The 16,970-nt window shown below is 48.6% G+C and overlaps 2 protein-coding genes across 3 annotated transcripts; one reads left to right on the top strand and one right to left on the bottom strand.

Annotated features, from left to right (window-relative positions):
• Nucleotides 1–211: 211 nt before the first annotated feature.
• Nucleotides 212–7,430, bottom strand: SNRPD3 (small nuclear ribonucleoprotein D3 polypeptide). The gene is made up of 4 exons (XM_079957320.1): nucleotides 7,285–7,430; nucleotides 5,722–5,871; nucleotides 1,866–2,058; nucleotides 212–376 (listed from the first exon to the last, which is right to left on the bottom strand). Exons 2-4 carry the CDS (start codon nucleotides 5,845–5,847, stop codon nucleotides 315–317), a joined length of 381 nt encoding a protein of 126 aa, XP_079813446.1. The 5' UTR covers nucleotides 5,848–5,871; nucleotides 7,285–7,430; the 3' UTR covers nucleotides 212–314.
• Nucleotides 7,431–7,762: 332 nt separating this feature from the next.
• Nucleotides 7,763–16,657, top strand: GUCD1 (guanylyl cyclase domain containing 1). Of its 2 annotated transcripts, none has more exons than XM_079957206.1 (6): nucleotides 7,763–8,079; nucleotides 10,517–10,601; nucleotides 12,562–12,670; nucleotides 13,816–13,907; nucleotides 14,256–14,497; nucleotides 14,816–16,657. In XM_079957206.1, the coding sequence occupies exons 1-6, from the start codon at nucleotides 8,040–8,042 to the stop codon at nucleotides 14,905–14,907; spliced, it is 660 nt and encodes a 219-aa protein (XP_079813332.1). In that variant the 5' UTR covers nucleotides 7,763–8,039; the 3' UTR covers nucleotides 14,908–16,657. The 2 variants fall into 2 exon arrangements, with proteins under 2 accessions (XP_079813332.1, XP_079813331.1); XM_079957205.1 differs by having other exon boundaries at nucleotides 12,562–12,727.
• Nucleotides 16,658–16,970: the final 313 nt, after the last annotated feature.

Here is a 16,970-nt window from a genome sequence, read left to right as displayed (position 1 = left end):
GTAAAAAAAGAAGCCGTCTCAACTGACCAGTAGCATTGGCTGCTGAAAGTCAGTCTGGAACCGGTACAGGAGCAACAGGGACAGCATGATGGTAGCCTTTCTGTCTGTCTGCTTGCCCCCATCCCCTGGGCCAGGCTTATTCACCTTGTGTGGCAACAGCAAAGCAGTACCCCCCACAACAAAGTTCATACCACACAACGGAAGCTGTCCCTCCATTTTGTAAGAAACACATTTATTGAATAACACAAAAGCCCATCACCACCACATTATACAACTACAGTTTTCAATTCATTGAGAAAAGGCTGCGTCCGAAGTTACCGCCGCTTCTGGAAAATGTTGCCACGCCCCATGCCACGCCCTCTTCCTCTGGCAGCCACTGCAGGGGAAACAACAGCAAACAATGCCATAAACTGAACAGAGGAAGCGCAAACCCTGTAAGAACATCCAAGAAGGGTTCCCTGCTGAGTCAGACCAAAGGCCCATTGACTGCAAACTGCTGCTTCTGAGATGATCTCAAGGAGAAAAACATGGCCATCACATAAACACACCTCTGCTGCTTCTCCGAAGCAAACAGGATCTAGATGCAGTTTTCCTTCAGCCATCAGGACCAGTAGCCACTGACAAACCCACTTTTAAAAGGCATCTAAGCCACGGGCCACGTCCGTGGCAGCACATTTCATAGCTGCTTGTGCATTGTATGAAGACTTTTCGACTATCCTGAATCAACTTAGAACGTTCCAAAGGGGTCAGCTCAGCCTGCAGCATCTGCTGCCAAGAGCCAGGCCTTCCATTCTGAGAAGGGCTATAAAGTCAGCAATAGGGCTGGGTGGTATATTGTCCAAAAGTGACTGTAGTCCATAGAAATATAGCGGCTTCACAATTTTTGACCTGGCAATATATTGTGAATCATGATGGACGTGCAAGTTATGCAAAAATCATAATGTGGGGGAAACCGCGAGGCTAGCTGATGCCTCTGCATAGCTCCGCCCTTATTTCAGACATTGTGATATACAGTGGTACCTTGGTTCTCGAACTTAAATCTGTTCCGGGAGTCCACTTGACTCCCTAAACCATTTGAAAACCAAGGCGCGGCTTCCGATTGGCTGCAGGAGCTTCCTGCCCTCAAGTGGAAGCCGCATTGGAAGTTCGGCTTCCAAAAAACGTTTGCAAACCAGAACATTTACTTCCGGGTTTGCAGCATTCAGGAGCTGATTTGTTCGGCGACTAAGCCATTCCAGAACCAAGGTTTGACTGTTTCGGTATAACACGATGTTTAGCTGGTGATATACCATGATGTTGAAAACCCAGCCCTAGTCAGCAATGGAGAGCAGAAGGTCCCAGATTCAATCCTTGGAAGCATCTTTCAGTATAAAGGTAAAGGGACCCCTGACCATTAAGTCCAGTCGTGACAGACTCTGGGTTGCGGCGCTCATCTCACTTTATTGGCCGAGGGAGCTGGCGTACAGCTTCTGGGTCATGTGGTCAGCATGACTAAGCTGCTTCTGGCGAACCAGAGCAGTGCACGGAAACGCCGTTTACCTTCCCGCCAGAGCGGTACCTATTTATCTACTTGCACTTTGATGTGCTTTTGAACTGCTAGGTTGGCAGGAGCAGGGACCGAGCAACAGGAGCTCACCCCGTCACGGGGATTCGAACCCCAACCTTCTGATCGGCAAGTCCTAGGCTCTGTGGTTTAACCCACAGTGCCACCTGCGTCCCATCTCTCAGTATGGGCAAGAGAAATTCTGGTCTGGTAACCCACTGCTGCCAGTCAGTGTTGGCAATACTGAGCAAGATGGACTCCAATGATCTGACACAGCGTAAGTTGGCTTCCTATGCAGCACGCAGCCTGCCCCACTACTTACCCTGGGCTTTCAGGATAGCAGCTTTGCCCCTTCCGGCCCCAGAGCCCTGGTTTTTGTTCTTCATACTTTTCAGCATTGGTGCATTTTTCAGCATATCGGGCAAGATGAGGAATCTGATTTTGCTCCCCCGAATGTACACCTGCTCTAGTTGCGCCACACGCCCATCTCTGTAGGTCACTGTGATGTTGGACATCTGGAAAGAGAGAATGAGTAGCTGAACAGGACAGAGCCTTTGAGAAAAGAAGCGCAACGGCAAAAACGGCCAGCTGGTTCCTAAAATGGAAAGGCTGCCTGACCAAGTATGTCATATTGGCGAGTTAAGACAAGTGAAAAGCATTTTGCTTTCCCATTTCTGTGGATGTGTCTTTAAAGCAGCAAGGAGGAGCCCTTGTTTTCAGATTAGCTTGAGAACAGCAGGATAGGTGCAGGAACAGATGAAGCAGCAAAGTTGCTAGCACCTGTATGTTGATCTCAGTTCTCCAAGCCTTATTTCTTAAATTTTATCCCCACCCTTTAATAGCTAATCAAAATTCCTAGGGCAATTACGAAAATGTTTTTTAAAAATATGGATGTGATGACACAGGACAAAGAAGTCACAGCAATTATTAATATTTTTAAAGTGTTAAGAAATCCTCAATGTTTAACAGCCTGGGGAGTAAATGAAGCAGATGTTCCAAAGTATTATACTAAAGAGCAGCCTTTGCCAATCTAATGCCTTTCAGTTGTTTTGTACTGCAACTCCCATCAGCGGCAGCATCATATGGCAGTGCTGGCTGGGGCTGAAGGCAGCTGTGGGCCTAAACTGCTGGAGGGCACCAAGTTGGAGAAGACTGCCAAAAAGGATATACCAGGAGAGCTCTGCTTTGTTTCGGGAGTTTTTCTGGAGTAGCAACCTAGGCTCAGGGCTTTCATTTTACTCTTAAGAGCGCTTGTGCCCACCTCAGTAGATAGAGAGTCCTCGCCCACTCCTAAAATGTCTTCTGCATCAACTCAACTGGTGTTGAGGACGACAAGCCCATGAGACCTTAAAAGAGATAACCAATGTGGTACCCACCAGATGTTGATAAACTATGACTCCCATCAGTCCCAGCCAATGGTCAAGGACGCTGTAGTTCAGAACATTGGGAGGCTCCAGGGAGAGATAATCCCAGGGGTAGGTGGCAGAGGGTATGATCTTGGCAGCCACAGAATCACATAATTGTGGAGGGTACCCCAAGGGTCCTCTAGCTCCACTTATGCAAGGTAGGAAATTTAAATAAGAATAGTTGGGACGCGTGGGCAGGGTAAGAGGTTTTTCTATAAAAAAAACTTTATAGAAGAATTTAGCATGCCATGGAGATAGTGGGCAGAGGAAAGTTTGTCTCTCTCAAAGCACAAGAAATTTGGGGGCATCCAACGAAGCCAAATGTTGGGAGATTTTGGACTGAAAAAAGGAAGGACTTGGACTTCCGGGTTAGCGCGATCGGCTAATGGCGGATTCCCTCCGAGCTCCGGAGGGAATCGGCTCTGCTGAAGACGGGTCTTACCGCGCCGGCGACGCGGGGACCCTTAGAAACCGCAGGCGCGGAAGCCTGCGGACTTGGTGACTCGGCGGGCACCTTTAAGCGCCTTCCCCGACCCACGAAGAGCCTTTTTAAAGGCTACGGAGAGGGTACGGGGAGTGGCGTGGTGCTGTGAGTAGACCGCTACTTCAGTGGAGCGAAGCCGCGCAGCCATGGCCGGAGAGCGCTGACTTTTTTCCCAAAATTCGGACTGGAAAAAGAACAACCCGTGAGTAGAATGGACTTTAAAATTTATACCTTTGAATTCGGTACAACCAGGGGATGTGCTAAAGGGAAGTCCGCACCCCCCCTACCTACAAACGATCTAAAGCAAGGATCGGAGAACTAAGGTGGAGAGTACTGTTTTTGGTGTCAGATAAAAGATACTTCCAAGAATTTGACAGAAGAAGTCTTGTGCTGGAGAGAAAGTGAGGAATTTCGGAAGTTTTTGTGTAAACCCCCCCCCCCGAACCCGGGAGCGTCCTGTGTGTGAGCCGGAGGAAAAAGAATAAGGAGTTTGACAGCTGTCAAAGGAGCTGTCAAACGGGCGGCTAAAGTTAAGAACTTTGTTATTTAATGACTCTCTGAATTAAAAGTGTTGCATTTGAATTGAGGTGGTTGGAAACAACGTAGCTATAAACAACAAGTAACGGACTGTTGGAAAAAGGACTATCAAGTAATTGGAATCCCCCTAGGGGGAACTAGAGACATTACAATGGCTGCAGAGGGAAAATTACTGGCAGAGATAGAAAAAATGTTCTTCCTCGTGGGAATCCTGCAAGAGCAGAGTACGGCTATGAATAAAGAACTTATGACCTTGAACCCTAAAACAAACAACTCTGCTGAATGCATAAAGGATTTGACTGATGAGGAATCTGCAGCTGAACCAGAGGAGGCGTTTTTGGAATTGGTGGAGAGGAAAGAAGGAGTGAAAAAATTACAGGAAAATACCAATCAGAAGCCTATATTGTCAGGAAATAAAGAAGAAGATCTTTGGACTACAAATCTGCGAAAGATGAGAAAGATGAAGGAAGAAGTCCCTGGAGTCCCTGGAATACTGGAATTTAAAAGAATAAAGAAATATGATTGGGACTTCCTCTTTGAATATGGGAGATCAGCTGACCTTTTGCAGCAACTGCTTTTAAGTATTTTGGATGGAAGAAAATTTGATGTGACTGTGACAGAACTCCTTCGAGATCTGAGGACCAACAAAAAGGGTTATCAACAAAATCGGCAGAGAGAGACTGACAGAGACTTGAAGGCCTCGGATGTGAGGAATCCGGGCTAGGAACTGTTTTTGGGGACATCTGCTTGGGAAGGGATGGAAACCGGGGTAGGGAGGAAGGGGAGAATAGAATTTCAAAATTTTATGATTTTTGTATTTGGCCATTATGACATATAACTAATTAATATATGAAGGGAGAAATTCTTGGAAGGGAAATTAGGTCGACCTTAGAAAAAGGACTTAATGTTTATAATATAACTGGATAAGTTAAATGTGGATAAGTAAAAAGAGCTAACTTCCAAAATAACAATAATATGTTAAAGATGGGAGATAAGAACTTGCTGAATTAATTATTGGAATTGGGATGTATGAAGAGGGGGTGGGGGGAAGTCAGGGAAAGGGGGTAAAGAAAGTAAGAATATGAAATTATACATGTTTTGTTTTTGTTTTGTGTGTGTGTGTAAAATGTGAAAATCTAATAAAAAATTTATAAAAAAAAAAGAAAAAGAAAAAAGGAAGGACTTATCCATGCAGCACAGAGTTAAACTGTGGCACTTGCTACCACAGGAGGCAGCAATCACCACCAACTTGGATGGCTTTGAAAGAGGACAGGACTAATTCACAAAGAAGGAGCCTACGAACTTAGCCCTTAATCTGTGACACGCCTTCCCTGTAGAGGTGCACTTGGCAACTTCATTATACAGTTTTCTGTGAATGTTGAAGACACATCTCTTGACCCTTGCCTTCAATACCTGAGGTGTATATTTTCAGGACGAACTCTATTTTTTGTGATCATATATTTTTGTAATGGTAGGTTTTTAGAATTTCTTTTTTATGTTGTATTTTTAATTGTCACAACCTGCTCTGGGAACTTAGGGTGAAGGGGAAACGACCAATCACTCAATCACTTTGGTGGCCAAGTCATGTTTTTGCATTCTCTCTCTATCAGGGGAGCCCCAATTATGGTTTTCTTGATTTTTTTAAAGACAAAGCTAAGACCTCCCACAACAGATGAAGACCCAAAGTGGAACATTTTGTTCTGGCCACATCCTCCTAGCCACCCATCACCACTTTTCAAAATGCAACCTACCTGACAATTCATGTTGTCCTCAGCCTCAATGAGCTTTCCGCGATATACTTCTCCTGTATTCGTCTCACAGGTCACAATATGACCCTCTGCTTCATGCAGGACTTTAATTGGCACTCCGATAGACATGACTGAAGCTTGGTGTGTTCAAACCTGAGAGAGGAAGGGGGAAATACAACATTGTGTTAACAGCTTTTGTTCCATGGCTGCCCCTTCTTAAGAGTGTCTTGTACTCCCAGGAAGTAAGGTAATGACATCTATAGAGCATCTCAGGAAGCATCACAAAACTCTTCAAGCAACATTGAGGATCATCAGAATAGAGTCAAATCCAGTGTGACTGAAGCAGAAAACAAACCCACAGCAGGGAGCTAGGTGGTAAATTTCTCCAAAACAAGAGGTATAATAGGAAGTTTGGCAGGGGGAATTAGGTGCAAATCTGCCTGTCAGGCTATACTGTGCTCCTCAGAAGAGCAAGGCATGCTTCATGTAAGCACCAAATATTATCATTGTTGCTGCTGTTTATTCAGTTTACAATCCTTCTCTCCATTCAATGTGAAGGCAGGTTAAATACTAATAATATAGCTGCATATGAAACATTAAAGACAGCTAAACATTAACACAGACACCAATAAACATTGACAAACAGCTGGTGTTCAGAACAGAGCCAATGGAACTCAGCTCACCCACTGCCCAGAGTCTGGCCAAAAAAACTCATCTTCAATTGCCGTCCAAAGGGGGAAAATGTTGGTGCTAGCTTCACCTGAGATGGAGGAGCATTCCAGAGATCAGGGGGATTATAAAGCAGTTATTACATCCTCCCCCTGCCTCGAGGTGTCTAGGACTACAGCTCCCATCAGACCCAGCCCGGTATGCCAGGCTAATTCTGCGGGCGATGGAAGTCGTAGTCCAATACAGCTGTATGACACCAGGCTAGGGAAGGCTGAGAATGAATCGGGCCTATGTACTTGGTGGGCCTGGCCAAGCCAGGAGCCCGTACCTTCGACAAAATGCACCAAAGGGTCTCGGTTAAGCACACGCAAAAATATCCCCGCCCCCCCCCCCACCACGCACTAACACTGTGAAATCAGTGGGGTGCTTTTGGATCGTGCCCTCGCCCCCTCCTTCCGCTTGAAGGCATTTGAGGGAGGGAAATTGACAGCCCCGCGTTAAGCCCGCTTCCTTAGGCCATGGGGAATACGTTCCCCTACCCAATGCCCAACCAACGTGGCTCTCTAGTCGGTACTACTCAGGAGTAGGCCACGGAAATCAACGCACTCCAGTGACCTGCCTCCACTGGGCTGCATCCAACTAAGTCCCACGTAGTAAACTCGCGGAAAGAGACGTGAGCGACTAAATTCCAACGGGAGATTAGGGGGAGGGGTCTACTCTGAGTAGGAATGCAGCAGTCCTAAGTGGGGCCTGGGAGTTCCGCGGGTCCAGCGAGGGCAGCTCAACCGAGGCCCCCCCCCGGAGGAAACCGCGAGGGAGGGAAGGAGGGAGCCTCGCTTGGCGGGCCGGGCTGGACTAAGCTAGGCCGAGCCAGGCCGGACTCCCTTCGCAACTCACCGTCAGGCGCTCCCGCTCTCTGCAACGGCGTGCCTCCGTTTCCTCGCCCGCCGGTGTCCCAGCATGCAGCGCGCCTCGGATAAAGGAAGTCGCCCCGAGCCCGTCTGGGCCTCTTGTGTTACACGCTTGAGGAGTCGCCCGGGAAACGAGACCCCTGCTCGACAGTTCCGCTTGCCCTGCCCGTGGGGGGAGGGGGAGTACACCACAGGCGACACCCCGCCACGCTTGAAGCCTCGTCGTCGCCGCCCTCCCTTCCCTTCCCATTTCCTGGGCGCTTACTGAGAGGCGAGAGGTGGGCCACCTCTGTGGGTTCCTGTCAGCGACTACGACTCCCATCAGCGCTGAGCCTTGGCCTGCCTGGCTGAGGCTGCCGGGAGTTGTAGTCCAGCGGCCTCTGGCAGGCCCGGCCTCCTCCGCCGCCGCCCCTGGTTGCTCATTGGGGGTGGGAAAGGGAGCCCCCCCCCCCCACCGCACGTCCTCCCGCCCCGGTGCCTGTCGGGCCTCAGCCCTGGCCCCGCTGGAGCCGGCGGGGAGGCTCCTCGGCTACCACCGCAGAAGGAGCGAGGCGGGCCCGGAGGGAGGCAGGCGCTAGGCCTCCGCTGCGGGCTCCGCCTCCGCCGGGCCGAGAGGGACGGGAGGAGGAGGAAGAGGAGCCGCCGCCGCCGCCACCGTGGGAACCATGCCGGCCCGCGTCCTGCCGAGCCCCGCGGCCGCCCTTGGCCCGTGAGCCGCTCCCCGTCACCCGCCTCGCCGCCATGAAGAGCCCCAAGGAAGACGCGCACGAGTCGCCCGCAGGTCCGTCAAGTCGTGGGGTGGGGGCCCTGCCGCCTTGGGAAGGGGCGCCCGAGCATGTGCAGAGCGCGGGGGAGTGGGGGGGGGGCTGGCTGGCTAGCTTCCGAGGAAACACGTCGGAGCCCAGTAGAAAGGGGTCCCTCTGCCGCCGCGCAGCCTGATCCAGGGTGTGGGGTTAGGGTCGGCTTACCGCCCCGCCGGACGCTCCCAGGTCGGGCTGCACTGGGTACAGTGACAGCCGCCCTAAAGCAGCAGCAGCTACTAGTGCGATTGGTGTTTGTGGCTCTCTGGACCATTTCCAGCTAATGTCGGGGCTTCTGAAATCTCAGCGGACCCCCGTGGGAAAGTGGCCTTTAGAGCAAGGATCTCATACTTGGCTTCCAGGCAGAGAGGAGTGGGCCCGCCCGAAGTGCTCCTGCAAACTTATATCTTTATGGTGTTTAGGCCACTTTCAAGAGTTCAGGATTCCAGTTGTCTCCATCTCAGCATTCTGTTAGAAACACACATTGGCTGTCATATTTTCCAGCACGTTTTGTATGACCGAAAGCAGAGTTACAGAAGCGCTAAAGATTCCTCCATAGGACCATGAGACAAACGATGACATCTTCCCCTGGACAACACCCCCCCCCCATTGCTTTGGGCTCTGTTGCAATTTACTTACTATATGCTCCATTAAATTAATACACTACTTGACTGTTTTTTTAAAAAAGAGCCCTCAAAGCAGTTTGGGCCTTGATTCCGCCGGCTGGCAAGTGTCACTGGTCTCTCACTGCTAATGGAGTCTGGCTGAAGATCAGGCAAAGAAGGCTGGGGAGGCTTCTGCAAGAGAGCTGCCTTTGTTCAAACTGGATCAGCTGAAATGTCTTTGTGTTGCCCCTGGTCCTTTTGAAATACAGTATTATTTTTATTTCCTAAATACACCAGGCTACCCTTGAAGAATGCGCTGCATGTCCAGAGCCAGAGGGCCAGAACTGTCCTGACCTCCCTCAAGGCTCCCTTGAGTCAGCCTCAGTTGGTTGGAAGGAAGCCAGCTGAGTCCCCTGCCTGTCCTGGGGCTCTGGCCTTTCCTGTACCTTTAGTCCTGGTAACCTGTCAACACAGACTTTTGTCCCCAAAGAGCAACGACTCAATTGAGCAAGAGTCCCGATGACTAGACATTGCTAAGGGCATAACTGGCAAGGAGTTTACAAACACAAAAAGTGGGTGGCTCTGTTGATGCTTTTTTACCCAGGAAATGATGGGCTCATTGCCAGGAAGATTTAGAAATTATTGTGCTGAGCTATTGGCCTCTGAAAAACCAGAAACATCCAAGTCTTTCATCAGCACCTCTGTGACATCCTTTGCTGTTCACAATACCCTGCATTTCTCCCCTAACAGAGCAGCCAACCTAGTCATCAGGGGTGACTAGCTGTGGCACTTCATATTTTTTTAGACTCCATCTCCCATCCATCTCAAGCAGCATAGCCACTGGCCAGGGATTATGGGAGGTGTAGTCCACAACGCTGTCACTTCCAGGAGATGCGTTCTGTGGGTTGGGGGAAGGGGTCCCAGTTACCGAAGACACAGACCTTCACTAAAGCACTTCCCATGAGTTCAGGCACAGCACAATCCAAACAAACCAAGGTCATGCATAGAGAATCAACCTAGGTCCAAACGCAGTCCAGAAATGAAATTAGGCAGCAGTCCAAGGTCAGGATCTCAGGAAGTTCAGGCCAGGTACAACATAGGAAAAAGGACCCAGAGACCTGTGTTGTTTCCAGCAACTGGAAGGCTCCAGAGGGGGAGCCTTATCTACTCTGGCCCCAGCTGCGGCCAGTGAAGGAGCATCAGGCATTGCCTACTCACAAGGAGACCCTGGGCCCATAGGTGCTTACTGTGCTGTTCCTCTTCAGCCTAGAGGTCAAGCTTTCGGTGCTGTCTCTCTCTCAAAGGCTGGGGGGCAGGCACCTTCCTGGGGTTCTTCATCATGTATCAACCCAGAGGGCCCCTTCAAGTGGATCCTCAGACTGCGTTTCAGGCCCCCTGCCTGTTCCTCAAGGCCCTCATCCTGTGGGGGTGCCTGGTTCATCCTTCCAAGAGCTCCATGGCCTGTACCAGTTCAGGACTAGGTACGACAAACATCTGCAAGGCCACACGTTTCCCATCTTTGGTTTACACCACCGGGAGGTGGTTTTGGCAGATGGTGTGGGTGCAGAACTGATAAATTAGTCCAATATATCCAGGGGCAGTTATGATCCCATGGTCTATTACTGTGAGACCAAGTTCTTGGGTCAGATGAAACAACTCCCCTGGAGTTGCTTTAAAATGTTGCAAACTGATGTCTTTGGCATGGAACAAAATAATATATTTTTTTCCGTTAAACGATGGGTGTGAATGTAGAGAAGAACCTTAGTTGTGCCAAAAACTGTCTTCCTGACGGTGGTGTCCTCTTTTCCTGCAGTGGACAATGTGCAGCTGGACGTGCCAATCCTTCAGCAGCTGTACCACTGGGACTGTGGGCTGGCTTGCTCCAGGATGGTTCTGCAGTAAGTCCATTTTGGTTGGGGCTTATTGGGGGTGGGGAAGGAGGCAAGGTGGCTGGTGGCACTTTCCAACAAGTTGCTTCCAAGGTGGGAAGGTCCCTAGACCTCACCCAAGTGCCTTGGCCCTCCAGTGAGTGCAGCACAACTGATCACAGCAGCAGCTTCTCAAGCACAAGAAAAGGAACTGTGGAGGAAACAGCATTTATATCTGACAGTGACAAAGAATGGGTACAAAGGTTGTTATATTCATAATGTAAGAACTCTGGTTGGCCCAATAGAAGACACTCTTGACTGGGGCACTCAGCTGACTTGCTTTTCAAGTACCGTATTTTTTGCTCTATAAGACTCACTTTTTCCCTCCTAAAAAGTAAGGGGAAATGTGTGTGTGTCTTATGGAGCGAATGCAGGCTGCACAGCTATCCCAGAAGCCAGAACAGCAAGACGGATCGCTGCTTTCGCTGCGCAGTGATCCCTCTTGCTGTTCTGGCTTCTGGGATTCAGAATATTTTTTTTCTTGTTTTCCTCCTCCAGAAACTAGGTGCGTGTTATGGTCTGGTGCGTCTTATAGAGCAAAAAAAACACGGTAATTGCCAGCAACTGGCGGGTTTTTCCTCTTTGGGTGTTTTGAGTCTGTTGCCATGCTCTTGTGTGACTCCCGTAGAAGCCACCCTGCCTTTTGTGTTCCATGAATAACGGCCACTACGATTTTCCATCTGCCTCTGCTGTGCTGCCTGCTGGCTCTCGGTCTTTTTTTCCCCCTTTTCCTTTTCCTGCTGAACTCGTCTTTCCTTCCACAGAGGAACACGAGCTTTAGGTGCAGGAGAGTGAAATGCCTCTTTAAAGGGCCACTTAGTAGATATGAAGCAGAAGATTTTCATTTCTCTCCATCCCTTCTGCCAAGACGGTAGCCTGCCCGCTGGTAATTTCCCATCTTGACTACTGTAACTCCCCCTCCCTCCCTCCTTCCTGTACCAAACTGAATTTCCAAGAGTGAACTTCTTGCCCTGTGGATCCAAGCCTTTCTCTCCCCCCACTCCCCTGTTCATGATGGAATGTCAGTGATTTCTCCTCTATTGTGGCCCCTTCCCATCATCCCATGAATGAGTTGCCTCTCTCCCCAAAACACCTTCTTTTTCTGTGTCTGCGCTACCTGCCTCTGCACAGGTCTGGCTCAGGCATAGCCCTAGTTTGGAGATTGGGAATGTGCTGTCAGCTCATCTCCTCTTCCTTTCCCTGTGTTGTGCATGAATGCCTTCATTGTTTAACCAAAACTTAGTATAACACCCTTATTAGAGCTGTGTTGAGAGCTAGCCAGGATTGCCAGGAACCAGAGTTTGCAAACTTTACAATGCAGTCTTAGTTACCTGAAGTTGGAGTTAGTCCCAAAACAGATGTAAAGGGCAAAGCAAATCTTAGGAAGGGGGGGGTGGGAGAGAGTAGGCAAGCCCACAAAACCTTCCCTCCTATCACCTTATGCCTGGACCAGACCACATCGTTGGTGTCCAAGGGACTTTCCATTCCTTCCCTTCCTTTCAAATTCTGGCCTGTTGCGAGAACATTCAAACTGTAGATGCCATGCCTTCTTATGTGGGACCCGCTGTATTTTCATTAATGGGGATGGAGGGGGATTCTGTGGCCCTCCAGAGGTTGCTTAACTGCAGCTCGCATCATCTCTGACCCCACCACTGGCATTAACAAATCTGCTTGAAACAGCTGGAAGAGGGTCTTTTCCCCAATATGCTGATATGAGCCAACTCACAAAAGGAAACCATTGTTTCATCTGTGAAATAGAATCCAGGGGGACATTCTCCACCCCTTTATCTTGCTCTGAAGTTTGTCCATTGTGCAGGCAGACCCTGTAGCATCCAGATTCCCTTCTGTCAGGTAACACGTTGTAAGCTGCGCTCTGTTCTCTCCTGATCCCTCTTCTTCACCATCACCACTTCCTCTGGTTTCGTCCCAGGTACCTGAACCTCCTGAATGACGATGAGTTCCAGAAAGCCATTCAGGACCTCCAGATGACGGAGAGCATCTGGACCATCGATTTGGCCTACCTGATGCGTCATTTTGGGGTGAAGCATCGTTTCTGCACACAGACCCTGGGGGTGGACAAGGGCTACAAGAACCAGGTCAGCTTCCTGGTTCACTCAAATGTTGGTGCTTTGGCCAAGTCTGGAGGGCAGGAATTCTTTCCTTCTCTTAGGATGATAATGATGATGATGATGATTGGTTTGTTTTGGCACTCATGAACCTTTCCAGCACGTTTGATTTTTGGAGCTTGACATACAGTCTTCTCAAGGTACCCAATGGCATTTTATGATAACTTGGGCCTTTTAATTAGATTGTGGTTTTTGTTTAATTGTTTTTACTCACTGTTTTTATTTGGTGCTTTGTTCGTGTCTGGGAAAGGCAAGTGCTAGATTGCTTTTATATTTTTTAAATGGGACAGGATCCATGTTGATTTTCCAGATGATGTTTCAGATGTTCTTTTGTGTTGCTCTCTGGCCGTGAACTTTGCCCTGCTTCCTCAGTCCAAGGGGGACTCTCTTGCAAGCTGTACCTGGGACCTGGGTAGCCCTTTCTCTAGGTTGCTGTGTACAGTTTGGCCGAATTACCTCAAAAAGGATATTGTAGAGTTGGAAAAGGTCCAGAAGAGGGCAAGCAATGAGGTGGAGCAACACCCACCCCCCACCCACCCAGTGAAGGAACATTGCCATTTTGGGAGCATTTTAGTTTATAAAACCATGGAAGTTTTATAAAATTATGCATAGCATGGAGAAAAGTTCTCTCTCTAACACTAGAATTTGTGGACATCCAATGTTGGAAGATTCAGGACTGAGAAAAGAAAAAAAGAACTTATCCATGCAGCATATAGTTAACCCGGTGGCCACCAATCTAGATGACTTTAGAAGAGGATTCAACAAATTCAAGGAGGAGGGTTATCCATGGCTACTAGCCATGATGGCTGTACTTTTGTTCCAGTGTGGCTGGCAGTATTACTCTGAATCCGTTGCTAGAAATCACAGGAGTGCTCTTGTGTTCAGGCCCTGCTAGTGGGTTTCCTACAGGCATCTGGTTGGCCACTGTGAGAACAGAATGCTGGACCAGATGGGCCATTGGCCTGATCCAGCTGGCCTCTTCTTATGCTCTTATGTTCTTAGGTTTCTTACCCCGAGAGGAATCTGTTCTGACCAGGCTTGTCCTCTTCCTCCTTCAGTCGTTCTACAGGAAACACTTTGACACAGAGGAGAACAGAGTCAACCAGCTGTTTGCACAATCCAAAGCCTGTAAAGTGCTGGTAGAGAAACGGTGAGTTCTCTCTCTCTCTCTCTCTCGGTCGAGGTTTATCTCCCCATCACATGGACTTCTTTACAGATGCCGCAGCTGTTTTAATGCAGAGGCCTTTGCCAACCGGGTCTCGTCCAGATGCTTTGGGCTACAACTCGCGTCAGCTCCAGCCGTAGGATGATGGGATCCAACACATCTGGAGAGCAGCAGGTTGGGGAAGGCTGCTGCAAGCAGCCATCCTGTCCATATGGGCTGTGGACCTAGTGACCTGTTCCAAACCTCCAGTCCTGGTAGAGTTGGTGTCTTCCTTGTTAAGATATCCCTAAGAGACTCCAGTGGACTGACTTCTCCATCTGTTCTCCTCCACAGCACAGTGACTGTCCGGGACATCCAGGATCACCTTGCCCAAGGCCATGTGGCCATTGTTCTGGTCAACGCCGTCCTGCTGCTCTGTGACCTCTGCTCCAACCCGGTCAAATATTGTTGCTTTCTCCCAACCGGCCAGAAGTGCTTCTGCAGAAGTCCTGACTACCAGGGCCATTTTGTTGTCTTGTGTGGCTACAGCAAGGCCTCAGGGAGTATTTATTACAACAATCCTGCCTATGCTGACCGTGAGTAGCCACCACCCTTTATTTCAAATAGGGGAAGTGTGGTAACTGGACAACTCTGGCATGTTAGCTCATTCCTCTCTGCAACATTGTACAATATTCTGGGTTGATGTTGTCCTAGCCATTTCCTGGCTCGTGCCTCCGGAGCATGAGCCATGCCAGGTGGGTCTGTCTTGTCTTTTGTCTCTGCACCAAGGCCATGATTGCGTGGGGGGGTGGAGATGGGCGCGTTAGGGCTGTTGAGTCAATGGCCCTGCCTTCCTTTCAACAGAGCCTTAACCCCTTGGCCCCCTCTGAGCCCATTTTGGTCCTGCCCCACAGGAACATGCCGAACCAGCATCAATAACTTTGAGGAAGCCAGAACCAGTTATGGCACCGATGAGGACATCCTGTTTGTTTACAGAGACAGCTGACCTATTGGAGCTGCCAGGGCTTCCACGTCCATCACTGGCCAGCTTGCAACAGCAGCAGCAGCAGCAGCCTTGTCTCAGGACTGCAAGAGACTTTGCTCCCACACTGCAGCAGGACCACAAAGAAGGGATACTTTAGACTAGGATCTAAACTGGTATTAAATTGTTTTGTTGTGAGCCACCTTGGCGGGGGGGAATGTATCCAGAAAGGCAGGCTCTAAATTGGCTGAAATAAATACATTTTAGATTGGGATCTACTCTTAGATCTCTGGGTGTTTTGCAGTAGATCAAGAAGGATGTGAGACTCCCAATTTTGTAACTGCAGCAAGACTCAAAAGGCCAGGAGTGGGTTTTTACATCTGGCTCCAGTTGGTGGGCCTCCAGGCTCTATTTGGAAATAAAAAGTAGATCCTGCAAGCCTGAAATCTGCCCTGCCCTGTCTCTAAACCTACAGAGAGCAGCATGGCGGTCCTGTTGCCATCTTTTTAGTTTTGATGATGATAATGAAGATGAAAATAGCTTGTGTATAGCGACTGTAATATTTAAATGTATGTGTGTATTTTTAAAATTTGCACATTTTGAGAAGTTTTCAAATGCGGACTTGGACTTCTTTTCCTGTTGGCCCCTTTTGACAGGAACAAAAGTCTTAGTATTCACTTCCACGCCAAGTTCATGAATTCCCCCCACCCAAGAGAAGCTCAACACAGAAAGGGACAAAAGTCAGTCCTCCTTTCTATACTGTAAGGGCTGATCTTTCACCCAGTTTGGGCGTCTAATAATCAGGGAACAGAATAACATAAACAGCCTAGGATTATTGGATATTGGGGGAAGGAGCAACAAGAGGAAGTAGTCCACATACGTATACCAGCGTCACCTGCAAACCACAATGTGTGGATTCTCACAGCTGCTTTTGCCGCATAAAGGGTTTCTGGTAGCCAGGGCCTTTTTCATGAGGTCAGGTGGTTCTTTCTGAAAGCAGGGAATTAAAAAGCATTGCAGTTGTAACTGCAGACCCTCTTAAGTGGTTGGATGAATCAGTTCTTTGCATACCATCGGTTTGTTTTCAGATAATCTCAGTTTAATTGCTGTCATGTTGAGTGTTCTTTTTTAGTGAGGGGCTGCCAAATCGTGATTGTACTAGGTCCTCTCTAAAGAAATTAAAGGTTTTAAAATACAAGATTGATTAGAATCTCTTGATAACTTTGCCCCCAATCCAGCACAATTAACCTTTGTTTAACACATCAGTTGCAAACAGCTGTCAGCCAGGAGACGCTCTGAACACAGAGTATCCTCCATTACCAGCACTCTCTAGTGAGAACTGGTGACAACTCTTCACAGCCTCAGGCTTAAGGCTAGTGTTTTAAGATAAAAACCTATGTTTGGGTCAGATCCATTTGGCCCTAGAAAGCAGACCTGAACTACTTGCTAAAGCAAGTGCAGCTGGCAGCAGCATGACTCCAAAGTCTGGGTAGGGAGGGAAACTTTGTTACATGTTCGAAAGCTGTAATTTGAGGCCGGGATTGTGTTGATAAGAAGATTGCTTGAGGACTTCCAAGACAACCCAGCAGCTTGGCTCAGAACTGCTGTTTATATAATTGGAGGCAGGGAAATTTCTCTTGGCTGCAGTTCAGGACGATTCTAGCCGGAGTCCAGACTGTTCTACCTCATCACACTGCACTCATGTTTTTTGGATTCAACTCAGGGATGTACATGGCTTCCCTGCTGGTCAAAAATAAACTTTGATATTGTAATATCCACTTTGTGTTTCATTTAAAGTACTGTGAGGTCCTATTGTGGGGCAGAAAGTTATGAGTGATGTGTTAAAGATGTGCCAGAGAGGGAGACTGCCATTTCTCAACTCCAGCAAGAACATTTTAAAGGAGTCGTGTTAGGTATTGGTGAAGTTACATTAAAATAGGATACATTAAAATACATTAAATAGGAGCTGAAGGTGAGATGAGCAGCACTCGAAAGGACTTGCAGCCTTCCAGATGTTGCCCTCCAGCTCCCATCAGGCCCAGCTACTGTGGCCAGATGTTCTGGGGACTGTGGTCCAACATCTAGAG

This window comes from Podarcis cretensis (genome assembly GCF_951804945.1).
Source record: "Podarcis cretensis genome assembly, chromosome: 16".
In the NCBI taxonomy this organism is placed as follows: Eukaryota; Metazoa; Chordata; class Lepidosauria; order Squamata; family Lacertidae; genus Podarcis; species Podarcis cretensis.
The sequence above is the reverse complement of the archived record's forward strand: the minus strand, read 5'-3'. Positions and strand labels throughout refer to the sequence as shown.